The 21,178-nt window shown below is 39.1% G+C and overlaps 1 protein-coding gene across 1 annotated transcript; it reads left to right on the forward strand.

Annotated features, from left to right (window-relative positions):
* The first annotated feature begins 749 nt into the window (after nt 1-749).
* Nucleotides 750-11,229, forward strand: gpr173 (G protein-coupled receptor 173). Its single transcript, XM_041799980.1, has 2 exons — nt 750-818; nt 9,723-11,229. Exon 2 carries the CDS (start codon nt 9,894-9,896, stop codon nt 11,076-11,078), a length of 1,185 nt encoding a protein of 394 aa, XP_041655914.1. The 5' UTR covers nt 750-818; nt 9,723-9,893; the 3' UTR covers nt 11,079-11,229.
* Nucleotides 11,230-21,178: the final 9,949 nt, after the last annotated feature.

Below are 21,178 nucleotides of genomic sequence, written 5' to 3' on the forward strand. Positions count from 1 at the left end.
CAGCCCAGCTCTAACAGCCCAGTAAAGCAGCTCATCCACCTGGCAGCGACAGCGGAGGAACACCGATCTTATTCCGGATATTTCCACCCTCCGTGTTCCTCCTCCTAGCGGCTCTCTGCTGGTGAGATGCCCGGCTGGACGCTGACGGGCTGCGGGACAGAATGAGGATCGGCCTCGGTGTCATCCCGCAGCCCCAGCCCGCCTCTCCGGGACTTCCTGGCCTTCACAAACAGTCCTGTTTCGTACCAGAGGACCTGGGTGGGAATGTCTCATAATGCTAAAGGATTTAAAGGCGATCACAGATGAGGGTTTCCTTGGATTGACTGGAACAATGCGAAAGGAAGTGCGGCGGAGGATCGAGCAGGAGATGCTCCACAGGGCGTCTGCTGGAGTCTGTCAGCCGCAGGGAATCATGAATTTTCAAATGCTGGAGTAGGATGTTATAATATTAAAACTGGAGCTGACACTGTTTAAGATAACGAGCATCTGAATGGTGATGAAGCCACATATCGTGCTGTCACCGGGACTGGGGATTTACTGGAGCTTCTGTGGAAAACACGGAGACATGACATGCACAAGAAAGAAGAGGAAACGCAGCTTTAGCTTCTTTAAAACCTGTCTTTTCTAAAAGGAGTCCGCAACAGGCTTCAGAGCCAGCTTCCACACAGACTGGGAGCACTGACACTGCTGCATTTCTTATTTATTTGTCTCCTGCTTGTCATTTTTAGCTGTAACAGCCAGGTGGATCGCTGTATTTCATGTAGACTGCAACAGACGGCCTGCCTGCCATAGTGTGGAGGACAAGCAGCCCACAGCAGGTAAGCAGCACAACATGACTACCATTTTGTTTTGCCCACAGGTCCCTGATCTGCAAAATGTCATGCAGCTTGCCTCTGCATCCCTGCATGCCATTTATTTGAGTGCTTTCTGCCTTCTCTGGCTGCCTCCTGCAGGCCCAGACTGCCCCAGCTCTCTGGGACTGGTGTCTTTTGTCTGCCTCAGCCTCTGCTGAGTGATCAGCTAATGCAGAGCAAATCCTAACAGCACATGCATGCAGTGACGCTGTGTTGTGTTGATGATAAATAATAGAGGATTTCCCCCAGCTGTAGGGCCTCTGCCCTGGGACAGCCAAGTGATTTAATATGATTTGGTGTAATGTGCCCCTAAGAGAGCAGAGCGCCACCTCCTGAAGCCTCTGTGGTTTATGATTTTACACTGGACTGCAGCTAGGGCTGGGCAATATGGACCAAAAATCATTACCAGATATTGTTTGCAGAATGGAGCCAAAATGCTTGTCCTGCCCCAGCCTGGACAGCAAAAAGGAAGTATGCCAACCACTAGATAGCAGTGCTTAATTTCCCTGTGGTGTAGTGCACATTTTGTACACGGAAAGTTTAGAAATATTACTTAAAAAGGCTAACGCTAGCAAACAGTGGTGTTCTAGTTTAAACTGTTACCTTGTTCACTGGTGACTTTCACCTGAATTAAGGCCCATTTATGCTCAACGTTAAATACGAATCCGGATACAGACGGAGCCTTCTGTCCGTGCTCCACGTTCATTTCGTCCGTATTTCTGCACGTTTCCATAAAGCTTATGGATACAGGCCAAACGGAAACTGTGGGGGCAGTGTTGCTGTCACTACCCGATATGTAGCTCTAGAGAGACACGAAGAAGAAATAACAATGGCGGAACTTTTTGAGCAAAAGTTGTGTGAGCTGGTTAGAAACGCTGCCTCCGTTTTTGTCTTTTATGCAAGAGATGCATTATCAATACCTCCTCCACAGTGGCCATGTTTGTTTTTGAGTTTGTTGTTGTCATAAACTTTTGACTCTGGGCTGCCCCTCTTGGTGGATGTATTGGTTAACATCCATGCCAATGTAAAGGACGCATGGAAGTATGTGAGCAGTGACGGTAACATCGTTTGAAAAGGACGTATACATTTTCGTACATAAAGGGAGTATAAATGGGCCTTAAGATGTTAAAATGGGCATGTTTTCACATTTTTTATGAAAAACGAAACAAAGAAGTATTCCCTTGGACAGCTACTTAGGCATTAGCATGCTTTAAAATTGCTGCTGTGCACAGAAACCGCCATTTTCACCCCAACCTTTGCAAGATCTCTCCATGACTCACTTTAATGAACAGAGTCACTGACGTGTGTGTTAAATATGGTGATTCTGTTATACCACTTTGGCTCCAATTACAACTTAAACATGCACGTTATCTTTGAATAATATGTAAACTAGCCTATTGTCAACATTTTTGCAGTAAACCAGAGTGGCTTCAGAGTAGTCAAATGTCTGCAGGTGATGGATTCCTGCATTTTTTTTCTGTAAAGACAAAAAAAAACATTGCCACTACACTAGAATGGTGCACTTGATATGATACTATTAAGAATAAAATCATATTGAAACCAGTTTGATACCACAGCAACAAAAATAGAGTCTTGGACAAGCTATATTGGGCAAAAAAGCATTTAAACTATAGGAAAAGAGACTCAACTAAAGGAAATAAAATGCATTTAAGTCTTACTGTCTCTACATTGTAGAAAATATTGGCAAAATTTGCTTACACTGAGGTTTAAAAATGTTCCATCCTCTTCAATAATATACATTTCAAATGGTCAAAATTCCACTATTTAAATGCCCAGGGGCTTGGAAAAGAGCTGAAAACCTTAAAGAGGACATATTATGCAAAAAATGACTTTTTCAGGTTTTATGAAAGAAAAAAATGTGCCCCTGGCCTACCCACAATCCCCTCAGGTACCAGAAAAATCCATTGCCACCCCTCCCTCACCTTTCAAAAAATATGTGCTGAAACAAGCCATTCTCAGATTTTCCCCTCATGATGTCATGTGGGGAGTTAGCCCCACCCTATGGTGCGGTTGGCCCTCAACGCTTGGAAGAAAGTTCCTCCCTCCAATCCTGAACCTCCTCTCAGCTGGCAGCTGAAAGGAGGATCAGGAGAGCCACATCCATTTCCTGAAAGGGGCGTGGTCAGGGGTGGAATCTGTAACATTTAAAGCCACAGACACAGAAACAGCTTGTTCTGAGCAGAGCAGAAACAGAGCGGGTTTTAGACAAACAAAAATCCAATATTGGAGTGTTTTTTCAACAACAGATTTCACAGGCATGTTTTGGGGACCTCTGAGACTGATATAAACTTGTCTTAAGAGGTTAAAATATGTACCCTTTAAAAACTTAAGTCATATTTTGACCAGAAGAGACAAAAAGAGCACCATCGAAATTGTACAAAAACGTCAACATTTCCTTACATTTGAGGTTGTCAGATGTTAAATCCTCATCACTACTTTGACTTTCTAAATGCTCAAATATCCATTGCTATAATGCTCAGTGGTTGAGGGATTTTTTTTCCCCTAACATTGCAATTTAATATGAAATTACATTTTTTTAATTCCTCATTGCATGTATTTATCAAAAAGCAAACAATAAACTATTCAATATCACAACCAACATCAATTAGACAGATTAAACTAGGGCTGAAATTTAATGAAAAATGATCTTATTGTGATTATTTTGACTAATTTTGCAAATATATTAATTTTTGCATTGAGGGGAATGGTCATTTTTACATATTTTTTCATTTTGATTGATAAAAAAACATGCAAAAATAAGGAAAGAAGGATTTTATGTAAACTTTTCCAAAGATATGAATTTTGATTGTTTGCATAATGTAGAGAGAAATACATCTCTGCTGCATAAAAGGTAATAAACTGGTATTTTGACGCACTTCTCAGGTTAAAGAAATATTGCACCTCCGGCAATTTGTAAATTCCAGCAGGATCTTAATTTTGATTAATTGCCCATTCCTAAAAAGAGTTGGCTACATTTCTGTTTTAAGATTTTAAATTATTTTTGTCCTCTTACATTCTTCAGTGATCAAATCTTCATAGTTTAAATGATTGGTAATTTAAAATATTAGAGAATCTTAAAGGTCTTAAGCTATATTTTCAAACAAAAGAGACAGAGAGCACTGTCCAAATTGGAAAAAAACATTGGCAACATTTGCTTACATTGCAGTTGTCAAACTGTCAACCCCTGTGTAAAGCACAGGGGTTTCAAAAAAAACATAAACCCAATGATCTTTAGTCAAATTTTTAACCAAAAGAGAGAGAAAGAGCTAGGTGGCAATCGTACAAAAACGTTGGGAACATTTCCATATCTTAAGGATTTAAAAAATAATGGTTGTCCTATTAAATACTCCCATTATTTGAAGTACACAAACATCATCAGTCATTTTTTTTTTGACCAAAAGTCTAAACTGGACAAAAACATTGGCAACATTTCCTTAAACTGAAGTCAAATTAATCAATCCTCTCCAATACTGTGAGTTTCAAAGTGGCAAAACATCAGTTTTTAAATGCTCAGAGGTTTCAAAAAGAACATACTTTATGATTTTTGGTCATTTTTGTTGAAATTGCATGAATGCATAGGCAACATTTGAAAAAAAAAGGATGGAGCAGAGCTCATTAAATTGTCAAAATAATGGTGCATGTTAGACTTTGCAGGAGTTTGTCATCAACTAAAAACAGTATATTACCTGATAATGAATTTCTTGGGTTTGGATTTTTGTTGCCATACTATCAGACAGGTCTCAGTATTGTTTAATTTCTACTGCTAGTAAAAATGCACCTAAGTTAAAGAGAATTATGGTTCCCCTTTTAGGTTAAACATTTTAAATAGATTATCTTGTGCCCAATAAGCATATTACTGCTAGTGGATCTTACAGTTAATCTTTTTACTCAGCTGTAGATCTAACATCTATTGTTTTAACAATATTGCCTTACCCTACATCTCACTGAGTAATATATAGATGTATCTTTAAGACCGGCTATATTACCCAGCCCTATGTGCAGCATCTGGTGGCTCTCCAGTCCTCATCAGACCTGTAGGCTCCTCATTCAGAGGCCTGCTGCTGGGCTGTGCTGTCAGAGACCAACTCTGTCTACATCTCATCCAGTGAGCTTTGTCGCCTCCTCCCACCAACATCAAGCCAGAGGTATTGGGCTGCTGTTGCTACCCAGTTCCTGACAGTGACTCTGCCCTCCGCCGCCAACCAACTTCCAGCTCCGCAAAGCCCCTCCTTCAAGACACACAGCCTCTCTCACAGTTCCCCATAGCTACATATACTTGTCCTTTTAAAGAAGCACAAAATGATTGGGATTCTTTCGTCGAAGGCTGATCCTTATTTCTGAAACAGCTGTTTTCGTATCAGTCTTTCTCTGAGCTGAAACATATCAGCCTATTGGTGGCGTTTAATGCTGGATTCACAGCTTCTATCTTGAAAAGGCAGCAGCAACATTAGCCATTGTTTGCTCTGTGTCTCCTGTCATATTAAGTATTATTAAGCCAGATTACAGAGTTTCCTACGGAAGCCCTAAGATGACATGCATCTACATGTTTTATTTGATTTCATAGTTGACTTATTTGTCACTTCAGTTCTGGTCTTCCTATGACAAGTTAATTTCTCAAGATGCCAAAAATACAAGATTGATATTAATTTAGGGATGGGCTGGTGTGGTCACAAAGAGGGATGCATTCATTTTTTGATAAATAAAAAAAATTGGGCAGTCTTAATTGGTAAGTTACAGCTATAACATATCAGAGGTGACAAAAGTATACCTTTAATCAGTGTTTATTATATTATCATCTCTATTTTCTAGACTTCAATGCCAACAGTTCAAATTAGCTCAAGGTGGAATTAAATATGTACATGTTTGAAAGTATAACCTATTTTATATGCATTTTGTTTTTTAAATGCATTTTGTTATGCTTTTAAAGAATTTCATAGAAACAATTACAGTCAAATATATTTCAAATACCTGCAAAGAAATGAACAAATTCTGGAAATCAAAGTTATCAAATGTTGAAAGAGATGTTGATAAAGCTTGCAACGCAAGATTTCGTGATTTAAATTAAAAAAAGAAAAAATAAACTTTACATTTAAATCATAACCTGAAATATTAGAGAGATTCTGGCCTTCAAAACAAGAACTGGCAAAGAAAAATGAAACAGGAATTATGTAATATGTTATGATTTTAAGATTTTGGTGTTTTCAGCCACTCTGGGCAGTTTTTTTTTCTTTATCAAAGAAGGATTGGGCAGTATCAATTTGTCAACACTGTCAAACTTTCCCCAAAATTGTATCGAGGTATAGGTTCTTTGCATCAGTTGGGAATGGCCCTTATAGGGAAAGAAGTTTTTACATAGAGAAACTCTACCAAAAAGGCCATGTTTTGAGCCATTTAAGTGTTCAGTTTGAAATAAAAACGTACTTAATTCTTAAGCTACTTTTGTGACTGGAAAGTAGTGAAATATTCTGGTAAAAATAAAAGTAGGGTTTAAAAAAGTCACAGAAATGGAAGCAGACAAGAATTTAAAAAGCCTGGACAAGTTGTGTTACACCGCTCATGTATGGTCCATTTCCACAAAGTGGTCTGGTTTGGTTCATTATAGTTTTGTCATAACCTTGCAAAGCAGATGGATTCGCTTGTTTCCGTGTTACTCACTGGCGAATCCATCTTGCAAAGCTCCCATCTGAACCGTTTGGGTCCAGTTAGAAAGTGACAGGAGCAATCAGCGGGCAGTACTTTCAGGTGCGGCGGAGTCGTGATGTAAGCATGCAGCAACAAGAAGCTGGTGCTATTACAGTGGAAGACATTAACGTGGATGCTGCTAAAGTGCCAGTTTTATCAGAACTTGACAACATTTCTTCGTTAAAAGAAGAACAAAGAACAGCAGTGAGTTGTTTTCTTTCCAAAAACAACTAAAGTCTATAGTCGCCATAGTTCGCATTATGCAGTTCTCTATGGAGTTTACCCTTCAGTAGCTGCGCACCTTGGTTTGGGTCTACGATGTCAAGTGTTTTGTTGCTCTGATTGGCCCATAAAGATGTGACAAAACGTTCATCCAATCACCCTCCAAGTTTTTTTTCAAAGTCTCTGCCCCTTCCCAAACACCGTTTATGGGAGGTTTACCAGATGGATGCGTGAAACACACATCATGGTTTAACACATTAAACTGATCTTATTAGTGTTCCCTCAGCTGAGGTCCATCACTACAACCTCCAGTCTTGCTCGTTCCTACAGGAAATCCATCTTTTTTAAGAGATCATCATCAGATCATGTGGCTCAGCTCAGTAGAGCTGGTTGTTTGGCTTCAAAATGGCTCTTCATTTGGTACCAGTTCGGCTTTTTAAAAATTTAAAGGTTTAAATAACAGCAAAGGATGGAGGAAAGAAAACAGGAGCTGGCAGGAATTTGTGATACTGATCGCCTTCATGCCATGTAAATCTGTTAAACTGGCAAAAATCACTTTTTTGTAAAGTGTACGGTTCATATTCAATGTATGTAGAAATTTTCTGATGATAATTGCAGCATACAAGTCGATTTAGAGCTGTTAAGTACAAACTTTTCTTCATTCCTAAAGCCTGACCCCCAACAGAGATTCAGGATCATGTGGTTGCAAACAACCTATACAGTATTAATGGACATTATACACCTCTTTACACATTATACATGCGCCTCTGCAGGCATTTTGTTCAGTCCTTATTCAAAATGCTTTGAGTTTATAACAGTAAAAAGACGTTGATTACAGGTGCACTAGAAGGGATTTATAGTTGAAGCATTGCTCATACTTCACAGGTCAGCTGAGTTACATCAGGACAGAGAATCGGAGATTACCCTCCATCTTCTCTCCCCCATCGTTTAGAGGAAATATGAAAATGATATTCCACAACTATTGTCAGACAGGATCTACAAATGTAAAGTAATGTCTGTGTTCTTTTAAACAGTGAGTGATTTTCCCAGTACCATTTTCAAATTCCAATAGCTATTTTAATGATCTTTCTTTTTTTTGGCTTTTAACCTTTATTTTTGAAAGGACAGTTGAGGAGAGACAGGAAATATGGGGAGAGAGTGGGGATAGACGTTGACCAAACATACCCCAAGACAGGGAATTGATCCTGCAACCAGTGGGTGTAGGATTATGAATTCCTGCTCTATGCACTGTACACCCACTTAAAAAGCTTTTTTAAGTAAAATTGGTTTCTTTTTTCACACACCCCCACCCCCAATTTTCAACTAGGTGGAGGCTTTGAGGTTGAGAGCACCGTGATGTGTCAAACTGTCCTGATATTGTGTTGTCTAAACTCAGTACGATCAGTGTTGTTGAATTCCTGCTAATTTCATTAAATAAAATCATTCAGTCTCTCCTGCTGCTGTTTAGATTCCAGTGAACTTAAATTCATGCTGTAACAGCATCTGTTCTTAGAGCCTCTAAAAAAAGGAGCTACTTCTTTTCAGACTTGTTGAATTAAAGGGTTAGAGCAAGGATACTCCAGCTGCAGCAGAAGTGAAACATTTCTACAGGACTTTCTAAAAGAATCCTGAAAAGACCTTGTGGTTGTCATGGGAACAAATGTAATTCAATAGTTCACTTACATAAGTCACAGCAAGGCTGAGGTGAAAATATTTTCAGTGCGCTTGTAGTGGCATGGCTTTAAGAGTAGATGTTTTGTGACAGCAGTGAAAGAAAAAGTCTGCTTTAGGTTGAATCCAAGAGTCAGATCTCACCCAGCCCCTCTTTTTCTTATATTTTCACTCCAGGATTAACACTTTTAGCGACTTTATAAGCTCCTACTTTAGAGAAGGTCATCACCAACTGCTGGCTGATTCACATCAGTTCAGCAACTTATTTGATGCTGCAGAGCAGCATAGCTTCAGTCAATGGCCACTGCTGTTTCCCGCTACCTGTCAGACATAAACATAAGGTTTAGCTTTGAGCGTGTCGTAGGAACAGCCCAGTACAGCAGTGTTTTATACTCAGGTTTATACTCATTTATAACAACTCAACTAGTAGCCACAGTAAGCCCAATATTTATCTGCAAAGAGGAACAAATGCTGGTGGAGCTAGCTGCTAACTTGAGCCATGCTCTACTCAGTATACCAGCCTCATCTCACATACCTACTAACACAAAGACCCTGTTATGAATTAGACTGTTTTCTGAATGTTTCCCCAACTTTAGATTAGCCAGTTAAATGCATTTTAAATGCACATTTAGCCGACTAGTCAAATAGCCGCCTGGGAACATCATTTATGAGGGCCGCGGCAGATCAGCCTCAAGAGTGTTTACTCTGAGGCAGACAAAACTGGCTGCAGATGCTTTGCTTGATCTACCTACAGTCATGGAAGATTTTGACAAACATATGATGTTCAAATGTGTTACCCTGTGTCTCGTGATGCATTTTAATGTATTTTGTATCATGCTTTCGGCATTTGGCTGCTCATTGTTTGCCTGGGTCTTTACTAACTGTTGCTGTGTTTGCCAGGATGCTTTACAGCGTTGCTTTTTACAGCAATGTTTTCTTGTTTAAATCAATGAGTCCCCTTTAGTAATTGTCACTTTGTCTTTGCCCAGTATAGCCTAGGAATTGAACAATTTGCTGATGTACCAGGAACTTGTTGGGGAAGATTTTGCCATGACCCCTTGCAACTCTGTTTCAAGCAGCAAGAGAGCATTTGCAAATAAGGAGTAATGGTAAAATTTGGGCCTTTGTATAAAACCAAACAGGTTTGAGGTTTGAGAACCCCAAGGTCCCATGGCATAAATTTGGCAACACAAGTGTAGTGTTTAGCACTGTTTGGAATAGTAGTCTACGATCTAACCCTAAAAAACTGCCTTTTTTTGTCTTCTTGTTTAGGGGTCTGGAGGTTGGAAGACGTATCACAAGTGAACCTGCTCAAAATGGCGCAATGTGGATCAATGTGTTCCTGGTCTCTGTGAACTGCAGAAAGGAAGCAACCACGAGGACGAAGGATCAACCAGCAGGCGGAGGAGGCGGCGGAGGGGTGGTGTCAGAAGACAAGGTGGTATGGCTGGGGGTGTGTTCGGGATGGCGAATGCGAATGAAAGCAGCGAAGGGCCTGCTGGGCCCATGGCAGCAGTGGTGGCTACTGCAGGAGGTGTTGTAGCAGATAGTCCTTCATCGGCTGTCTCTACCTACATCAAACTGGTGCTACTGGGGCTGATCATTTGCATCAGCCTGGTCGGCAACCTGGTGGTGTCTCTGCTCGTACTCCGGGACCGAGCACTGCACAAAGCACCTTACTACTTCCTGTTGGACTTGTGTCTGGCAGACACCATCCGCTCAGCCATCTGCTTCCCCTTCGTTCTGGTATCAATTAAGAATGGTTCAGCCTGGACTTACAGCGTGCTGAGCTGCAAGGTGGTGGCATTCATGGCAGTGTTGTTCTGCTTCCATGCTGCCTTCATGCTGTTCTGTATTAGTGTGACTCGATACATGGCCATTGCACACCACCGCTTTTACTCAAAGCGTATGACATTTTGGACATGTGTGGCAGTGGTGTGCATGGTGTGGACTCTGTCAGTAGCGATGGCCTTTCCTCCTGTCTTTGACGTAGGCACCTACAAATTCATTCGAGAGGAAGACCAGTGCATCTTTGAGCACCGCTACTTCAAGGCTAATGATACGCTAGGCTTCATGCTAATGCTGGCTGTGCTTATTCTGGCCACACATGTTGTCTACATGAAGTTACTCCTCTTTGAGTACAAGCACCGCAAGATGAAGCCAGTCCAGATGGTGCCAGCCATAAGTCAGAACTGGACCTTCCACGGACCGGGGGCTACTGGTCAAGCTGCAGCAAACTGGATTGCAGGCTTTGGCAGGGGCCCAATGCCGCCAACTCTGCTGGGAATCCGGCAGAACTTGCACAACCAGAACCGGCGCCTGTTGGGCATGGAGGAGTTTAAAGCCGAGAAGCAGCTTGGCAGGATGTTCTACGTGATCACCCTGCTGTTCCTGGTGCTCTGGTCTCCCTACATAGTGGCTTGCTATTGGAGGGTATTTGTCAAGGCTTGCACAATACCACATCGGTACCTCTCCACCACGGTGTGGATGAGTTTCGCCCAAGCCGGGGTCAACCCTATCGTCTGTTTCTTCCTGAACAAAGACTTGAAGAAAGGGCTCCTTTCCCATTTACCAGCCTGCTGCAGGACTAAACCTCATCTGCCACGAGAGCCTTATTGTGTCATGTAAGCAGAGATGATCGGAAAAATAGAGAAAAATCAAGAGGAAACCAATAGACGTGAGATGGGGGTGATTGCTTGAGTTATTTAGGCATTCGATTCCATGTAAGCCTCATTTAAGTAATGGGTGTAAACTGCTGAGTGTTATGGTAAAACACTGGAATGGTAAGCATGTCTTTTCATCTACCAAACCCTTAGTCAACCAGAACAGAATACATGGAGTTAGATCCTTATTTGACTACAGGAGAAATACTTTGATAGTAGATTAATCATCAACAAATTACATTAGCAGCTTTGGAAAGACTGTCGAAAAAGAAAGGATGTTTTTGTGATAGAATATTTCCTTAGGATGATTAAGCATTTCTTTTTTGTTTGTTTAAATTAGGGCTGTCAGCATAAATGCTTTAATTGAGATGTAATTAAGGTCAGAAATTGCCACATTTATATAAAATTCCGATTAATTGTGTGCTATTTTGTCCATTAAGACATGTAGCAAAGCTACAGTTACATGGGCTGCAATGGGGTGCTACTCACTGTGGTACCTGCCTTTACTGTGATGGGAAATAAGGACACCAGTGTTCCTTTGAATGTCTCATTCGGCTTAAAAGCTCACAGACAGCTCAGTAGACAAGTCAAACCTAATGTGCAGCCTGTGCTATCAGACATTTCACTTTGTACTGTTACGATTAGCTATTTTTGTTTACCTTTTAATCCAATGCTTTTACTTTCAGTCCACCAGAAACTATCTAGTTTCTCTTACAATAAAAGAAGGCTTTTATTTAAAAAGGAAGTACCCTTAGTTTAAGACAACTTACAAAGGAAATGCTTGAAATAAACAAAAGATCTTTGAGGATAAGCAAAGAAATCCCTAAAAGCAGTCATGCAGTTAATATAGGTTGTTTATAGATCACGCCACGTCACAGCCTAGAACTCCACATGGGGGGCAAGAAGTGATTCTATATAGAGGCACTATCAAAACACCAAAGTTTTTTTTCTGTTGATGGCTGTACCAACAATTCAAACTGCAAAATAGAAAAGCTTGAGAATGGCCCATTTCCATAAAGTGGTCCATTTGCTTCCAGTACAACTTGTCACAGTAAACCCTGATCATTCTTGTGTTGCCACAGCCAAAGACCATCCAGCCTCACCCCTCACAATGGGAAATCAGTCTCTTTTTAGAGAACTCGATCATTTTAGTAATAAAAACCGCCATTTCATTTCCAGAGGTCTTTTTATTTGGCACTGGTTTGGCTTTTCAGTGTGTTAGAAGAATGTTTTCCATTTAGTCCAGCAACCCAGAACCACCCCCTTATGCCAGCTCTCAGTGCCCACCATGCCAACCTGCCATACCAAGCTGTCACTATTGGACTAGTTGCCAGTAAATCACAGGGCTGACATGCAGAGACAAACAGGCACCCTCACACTTACACCTACAACCAATTTAGTCACTAATTAACCTAACGAGCATGTTTTTGGTGGTGGGAGGGTGCAGGAGTACTCATCTTGAGAAATATTTTGTATTCATTCTTAACCTTAGCTGGGTGACTTGCATAGGGAAAGCAACTAAATATCAATTCCTGATCATTGGGCATCACTTAGTCATTTTGTACATGCACTCTTGCATATTTCTTAATGTATTACAGTGTGGAACAGTATATTTGACAGGAAAAAAGCACTTTGAAGCTTAATCCTGGTCACAGTTTCAGACCACACTGGTGTAGCAGTGCATCACTCATTTAGGTGATAAATCCACGAGTCAGCATCATTTAATACATCCGTTTGAATTAATTTGATTAAAAGAATCAATTCACTGGGAATTTCTTCTTATTGACTATATGAATTTAAAATTTGTGTTGGAATTCAAAATAATTACATTTTAAACGTGATCAAAATGTGATGAATCACAACAAAAACAACCAAAATTCAGGGGTTTAAATTTTACATACTTGTTAACCAACCTGTACTCCGCCTCTGTTCAATGGCATCTGGTATTGGCTCCAGTGCCCCCACAACCCCAAATGGGATAAGCAGTGTAGAAAATGGAAATGGAACTTGTTGCATTAGTTTGGCACACCCGGATAAGATTAACAATGAAAAGCCTATGAGGATTTAGCGTTTCTGACACAATAATCTATCTAAGTGTAGTCTCTGTAGCTCTATCAAAATGAAATGTTGCACTGTAATCGGAAAATTATTTAACAATCAAACTATTGGTGTTTATAAATTGGAGGGGCCATGAATACTTCAGTACAGGACATGAAGGTAACACAAGGAGTGGCATTATAAACCACATTCTGGGATTATCACAACATTATGATATGAAACAGATCTTTTTTGAAACCATAGATTTCTCTTATGTATGCACTTCACCAAATACGGGACACCAAATACTTCTACGACAAAAGATAATCTGAAGTATAGGGGCCAAGATTCCTGGCTAAAAACAATATTCACTAATGTCTGACTGAAGTCTAAGCACAGTGACCAGCTGCATAAAATGCCTCTCTTCTGGATAAAACACATTTCTCCTTGCTGAAACTTTGCAATAACAAGTTGTGTTAGAAAGATCTTTAGCAGCCAGGATCTCTGAGAATGAGCTGAAGATGCTTCTTATTGGCTTTGTACGTCTTTTCATTTTGCGTGATAGATCTACAAAGTTGTGCCCTCAAGAATAACCACAGTGGAACCACCATATGCCCACTTGGCATGTCTCAGTTGATCCACTGTCTGCTCTTCCGTGTGCTGATGTTTAACATGCGTCTCCTCAGTCTGCACCGAGTCCATTTCCAGCAGACCACCTCGTGTTTCTAGAGCATGAAATGGGTTTGTGAATATATGTTAATGGCTGTAGATGTTGCAAGCTGAGTCTAAAATGAATATTTAATGACTCATTTGAATTGTTAACTGACCTTCATGTTAAAACCACAAAACTAGGTTTTCCTTTTTGAAGCTTTTGAAGCAGAAGACATCAGGTTTTCTCTGCTCTAAAGGTGGGCATACACTGTGCTATTTCTATCCAACTCTTAACAGCTGTGGTGAAAAGTCAGCTCATACTATGGGACTGGATCCCTTAGATGCACAAGCATTATGCATGATTTACGTGCTCATACTATACAGTCTGATGGTCGGACAGTAGCATTAGCATCAGGAGTATCAGAAAGTTATACCTGCTGTTTTCATGGTGATTTATGAAGTTGTCAGACAGTTAAAGGAAAAATGTCTCATAGTTGAGGATTCTGCTTGAAGTTCTGCTCTCACCATGGGGGTGTGTGCAGCCGTACAATCAAACTATCAAACATGCCAGAAATCCATCCGACCAGTCGGGAGAGGCTGTTGTGGTTGTGGTCAGGAGTCTTAACTCCCCACACACTGCAAGACAAATACCGCCAAGCGAGTCCTGCAACTCAAAATTTGAGTCTGAATCAGATTAAATTTGCACAATGTACGCCCTACTTAAATGAACCTTCAGTTCAAAATATCAGACAGGGATAAGCAAACAAACATGCTTACAACTAAAACTTCATGGCATGATGGTCAGTGGTCTTTTTGATTTTATGTCATTTAAATCCCCTGACAATAGTTTAAGGCCATCTTGAGTTACTGGTCTTAAACCTGGCATCTGTTATTATATTTATGTTGGTTAAATGACAGTTGATGGCGGCCAACAGGCTCCTTCGGCTGGCAACCCTGTACTCCTTGCTCACAAAATATGACCCAAACTACTTGAGAAGTTCCATAGGTGTCCATATATCAGAAGTTAACGGATGCCAATGGAATTTCCAGAGCCAATCAGAATGGAGTATCACAAAGACCATGGTATAATCTTCAATAATCTGCCCCTTCTTTACATAACATTAATTGAAAAAGCATATACCCTCATAAAAAATAAGGTTTAAAATAGAATAAAAGAGTTGCAGACTAAAACAGCTACTCATATCCTGATACCAGTCCACGAGTTAAAATTCAAGTTATGCAAAATCACAAAATCTTCTGCATGTCACCATGAAAACATGACATGATGCATTGTTCTTCAACATATTTTTCACCATTCCCTTTAACTTTATAAGTTTATCTTTCTATCATCAGAGGTTCTTTTTTCCTGTTAAGCTAATGCTAATTCCAATCTACCACAAAAGGGTATGAATCGTCACTAGAAGGCTAAAAATTTATCTTTTAAATGTTAAAGAAATGTATTTTAAACATGGAATTAAAAATAGTATCATTACATTTAACTGTGAAATTCATTTATTATGTTTACAGCCCTAATATAAACAAAGACTTTTGCATAAGACTGATAAGTAAACATCACCTTCAAATACTGTTGTAAGTCTTGTTGTTTAAAAGATAAATGAAAGCCATTAAAACCCTAAATGGAGCTGTCTAACATGAAAATCTCCTGAAGACAGATTACTGGATTATTCATTTTCCTTTAGCGTATTTTATGAGCGATCATTAGCATTGCTTCACATAGAGAGTTGAAGGTATTAGGATTGCAGTAGAGGGGGCATCTACTGCTGTATTTTTGCACAAATCTAGGTAAATCGATTAACTGTGCTTCTTTCTTGTCTCTCTCTGAGAACGATCTGTAACTTGAAGTGGAGTTTAGCCGACGGTGAAGGACAGGGCACAGAGATTGTAACTTGTCAGTGAATGTTTGAAAAGATGACAAAGTCAGGGTTTAGGATCGAGCGTTAAAATAGTGTCTGTTGAGGGGGTTTGAGGTGCCCCTTTGTCTCAGCCGTGGCGTTCTTAAAAACACCCGACAACAGCATGCCACAGAGAATCTTGTTTTTAGTTTTAAGAATTATGGCCTTACTCCATGAAAAACCAATGCAACAAAGAGTAGAGAAATGTGTCTCTTCTGTGCGTCATTCAAAAGGAGGAAACTGAACACTGTGTACACTCGTGACATTTTGGAAGACTTGTTGCTCTTCCCATCAAACCGTGGAGGAACTGAGGTCATGGACAGATAATGGCAAACATAGAAGACTTTTCTACCGCAGACTGATGACGTGAGCGAAACCCGCTCTGGATTTTTGTTTTCCTCTGTTGGTTTTTTTTTTTTCTCTTGGAGATCAACATGTCAGATGGAGGAAAAACAACCAGTTTCCATTTTCATTTGTGGGACAAAGCCAGAGAAATGTGAGGATTCCCAGTCAATGCTGGAGAGGACTGAGCGTGCTTTTTTTTTTTAGTTGCCTCAGGCAGATTATCTTTTGTAAATTTACTGTGACCTCTGTACTATTTAGTGTGTATTATACTGACAGCAAACCAACTTTGAAATGCAACAGAAGAGTTCCTCATCATCGTATTTTTACTGTGCGTGTGCGAGCGTGTGCGAGCGTGTGCGTTTCTATTGGCAGGTATGAATGTGTGAATGTGTAGGGCGATGGTGACCTGAATGAGACAGGAGGGAAAAATACTGACCAGATACATTTTGCATCTTTAAGATTATCATTCCTGCAAATGCTTCCTCAGTATTTCTCATGTCTATCCTTTTCCTGACACAGAGATCTGAATGTTTCCAAACCAATGAAGTTTACTCAAAGTCCCTTTTGTAAAACATGTTCTAGATCATAATGAATTAACTGGATTTTTTGTACATATGTGGGGATAATGAAGGTAAAACAGCTCGATAGAAAGCTTTTCAGATGTTACTGCATACATAAGCCACTTTCTGAATGTTTCTTTGAAGAAGTTAAACAAAGGAAATAAAGTCACACTGCTCACTTCATTGCAAATGACCAAGATCTGAACCAGATCACTGAGGTTCAGTCATCTTCATCGGTAATATTCACTGTCTAAGTGGTCAAATGATCAGTCAGGCTGGAAGCGAGCTCTTCAGCTAAAAGCTGGAGGATGAATAACATAGTGCTGTAAAAATATGCCACCCTTAAATCACAGGCGTGTCCCTAGAGGAATATTTTCCCATCTTAATTATAATTCTGTTAGCTTACAAGCATAAAGTCAAGTAAATCTGTAAGCCAATGTCACACCAGAAAGCCCAAAGTTGGTTTACAGAGTGTAGCTAATACTAGCATTGTTAGAACTAGCCAACCCTGAGCTAAATCCATTTCCTGTTTGAAACCAGCCTCAGAAATCGGGAGAAATTCACATTTCTCCATTTTTCAGTTTTGACAGAAGATGGAAAAAACAGCTGTTTTCCCTTTTTTGTTTCTAAAAAAAACCATTTAAAAACAGAAAATTGAGCAAAAAATAATAATAAAAAAAAAAAAAAATCAAAAATGGGTCTAATTTTTTATTTCAATCCTGTTATGTATTTTACCTGTTTAAATGAAAAACTGGAGGAAAAGGCTATCATGTGACCCAATAGGAAAGGTAAGCATTTAAAAAAAAGCCCAAATGCAAACTTTGTAGCCTACATAGCCATCCACTGTTTTTACTGAACAATTTAGGAAAATAATCTAATTGCTATTGCAAGTTCCTTACCTTATGTTACTTCCAACAAACACAAGCAATAAATCATTCTATACTGTAACCAACACAATATTAGACTAAACAAGGGCTAAACATTTTTGAAAAAATTACTTATTGTGCTATTTTGACTCATATTGCAAATCAGATATGAATTCTTGTATTGAAGGGAGTGTTCATTTTTATATCATTCTGATATTCAATTAGAAAAAAAGTACAAAAAAATGAAGAAAATAGGGTTTTTTAGACTATTCTAAAAAATGTAACTTGAATGATTGCATGGTATGTAATTTATAACATCTCTGCTGGAAAAACAGGTGTAAGCTGGTATTTTGGCACAAATTTCAGGTTAAAGAAATATTACACCTTTTGCGATTTGAAAATTGCTGCAGGCCATATTGTGATTTGATCTAATTTGCGATTAATTGCCCAGCCCTAGTTTTTACAGTATGATAATAGTCCTTACACAATGTAATGAAAATGTCAACGGTGATTTAATGGACTATGCTAGGAGGAAAATACATTGATATAAATTATTTTGCATGGACTGCTTGAGGTGTTTATCCATGTGCACAGCAGGAGTCAAATTTTCAATTCCTGATTGTATTATTAAAGTTTAGTTTATATTTTCTCATTTTATACTTTTTTTCAGAAACAAACACAGGAAAAAGGCTCAGTGTTTGGGGTTTTTTTTCTTCCATTTTCAGTCAAAAACGAAAAAACGGGATCACAAGAGTATCTCACTATTTCTGAGGCTGGTTTCAAACAGGAAATGGAACTGCCAGAAAACACACTGACCCTAAATATTTCCACTCAAAGCTCAAAGCTTTGGTTTTATGTGAGTGTAACCTTGCACAGCCTCTGGACAACTTCCCATGTCCTCACTCAATTTAGTGCAACACCGTGCAATTCCCACAAGATGCTGTCAGTGCTATTAGAAAGTGATTGTTTACATCAGAGTGAAGACTGCTGTGGCAGGAAGCTCTAATACAGTTAAGATTTGACCAGGATTGTGGAAAAAAAAAAGTTAATATTTAGTTGAACTGACTCGTACTTCTGGTGCCAGTACAAGAGACCTGATGTTAACCATTTAACCAGCTAATTGTGTGCATTCCTGTTAAATTAAAAGATTGCATACAAAATATACTAGAGCAGCATTTCCCAAACTAAAGTATGCTGCGGCAGATTTTGAAACCTTAATATTTTGCAGTGCACACTCTCCCATAACCATAATATGAGACTCAAAGAGTCACAGGGCACAACAATGAGTACTATCGTAATTTTTTTATGACCAGGCATTTTAAAATACACCTACAGTGCTTAAAAAAATTTATTAGACCACCACCCAAAGTAAGGTTTATGCCACAGCTGCCCTAAATTAACAGCATTGGTAATTACCAAAATCATTTTTTATGTTTCTTAAATGGTTAATACACCAATATGTAGAATCTCTTTAACCCTAATATTTTTAATGCTAAAATATAATTATTATTGTTATCCATGAACTTTCAAATTTATTGATTTACAAAAAAACTGAAAAAATAGTTAAGTGCATTAATATTTCTTGATTAATATGTAAAATAATAGTTATTTACTTGCATTCCTGAAGAGAAAAGTGAGTTTTTAGTGGGTGAATGTTATGCTTGATTCATTTCTGACTTCTCAGAGAAGCCCAGTGAGCCAGCTCACATTTGGGTATAAAAAGATGAATTCAGTTTGAAATTCCTCATTCCTGTTCAAAATAGTAAAACGTGGAGAGCTCACTGAAAATGAAAGAGTCTGCATTAAAGCACTTCATGATGCTGGATGGTCTCTGAGACAAATATGACAGGTGGTCTAATAAATTTGTTAAGCACTGTATATTTTGCTTTTATCCTTTTAAATGTTCTTTGTGACTCCTGACCACAGTTTCTGTCTCTGAAGGCACTCACAAATGCAATCAGGAGGGTACAGTAGAACTGTCAGACTGTCAGCAGTGAATTCAACACCATTTAAACCGCTAAAACATGCAGTTTACATCTCATGGTTGAGTTTGGTTGTTTGGTGGGTTTTCAAAACATAAAGATATGTAACAAAGTATTTGTAGTGATTAAAACGCAATCTCAATTTTAAAAATTATGTTTATAATTTACCTCCAGGGACTACCAGTGAGCCCTGGCCAACACTTTGAAAAGCATTGTAAGGCAAAGCAATACTTGCCAAGTAATTTCTAAATCCATTGTCAATGAAAGAAAGCAGAATCTTAAAGGTCCAGGTGCTGAAATGTTTGAATTAAGACGTGAATAAGTCAAAGAGAAATAAGAGGGCCACTAAAAATGACTTTGGATGTCCTAGGGCCTCAAATTGAATAGCCTGGTTTTAAGGTGATCTAGCCATCTGACTACTCAATGCATTCAAAGCTTTCATATTAGGCACACTGCCTTTGTTTGACCAGGAAATAAAATGCTAATTTTGAGGATCTATAGTCGTCTGCTTCCAACCTGCCCAGTCATCAGACTGCTCATTTCTTCCCATCTTATTTTTAGATAATTATTTTATTGACATGAACAAGCTCAAGCCATTAAAAGGTGCAAAAGTAAATAAAATGTGTTTTGCAAAGTCACTGGATATTTAGACCCTGCAGTTTATTGTAAATTTAATTAATAGAAATGATTGGCCGGTACTCAGTGCACCCTTCTCTGCGAATCAAGTCCGGTGAAATAAAGTATAGCAACACACCAGTTTAACAAGTGAATGTCCAAAGCAGCTTTTGGCTTTTGTAGTTTAAAAATTACAGAAATGCCATTCATCACAGGGGCTTTCAAAGCGTTTCTTTGTGAGGAACTCAAAATATGACCATGTCTCAGAAAGGTTAAATTCTTTAGATTTAAGGTGATTTATTTTGATTTTATGGTAAAACATTTCATGTTGAAGGTTTAAAAGAAAAGTATCTCGATGCATCCTGAATTCAAAAGATAAATATCCAAAGGTTTGAAGTTTTGAAGGATGTGAAGGGAAATTCTTCTGACTAGTGGAAATCATGGAGCAAAGTCAGATGCTGCGGTTTTCCCTTTGTTCTGTATTATTAAAAAAAGTGGTTGAGCTATTACGCATGACTCTGGCGATTTCTGATTTCTGTTGTTGGTTTTGTAATGAAATAAATTCATTTGAAATGATCAGGACATTATTATGATTGGGATGGCCTCACCAGATTTTCTGGGTATGATGAAACAAAAACTACATTTCCAGGTATTTGCCTTTACGATTGTTTAAAACTGTGAAAGGTACTGAAATAACTGGTCCATACCATCCCACTCTTTCAGCACACTTGTTAGGGTACCAGGTATAACTGTTGCCATGTGTTTCATCTATGTGGTCCGGTTTGATTGGGGATGGTTTGGTAAACCCCAGAATATTTTGCATTTCCACAGACACCTGTACCCTCACTTGGTGGGCGACATTGTAAGCCAGATGGCAAGGCTATGCCACCAGCTGGAACATTTCCTCATGCCTTACAGGGCCATCCAATACCTCCAAAGTGTTGTATTATGTGCTGACATCATTGATTATAAATATGCTAATCCTCTTCTTTTGAAATCTCCAGGATATCTAAACACTGCGGTGATGATTCTTTCAACCAATCGGTGAACTGCTGACTGTTTAGGGACAGATAGGTAAGCTTGGCACCCCTATGTA

This window comes from Cheilinus undulatus, linkage group 11 (genome assembly GCF_018320785.1).
Source record: "Cheilinus undulatus linkage group 11, ASM1832078v1, whole genome shotgun sequence".
Lineage (NCBI taxonomy): Eukaryota > Metazoa > Chordata > Actinopteri > Labriformes > Labridae > Cheilinus > Cheilinus undulatus.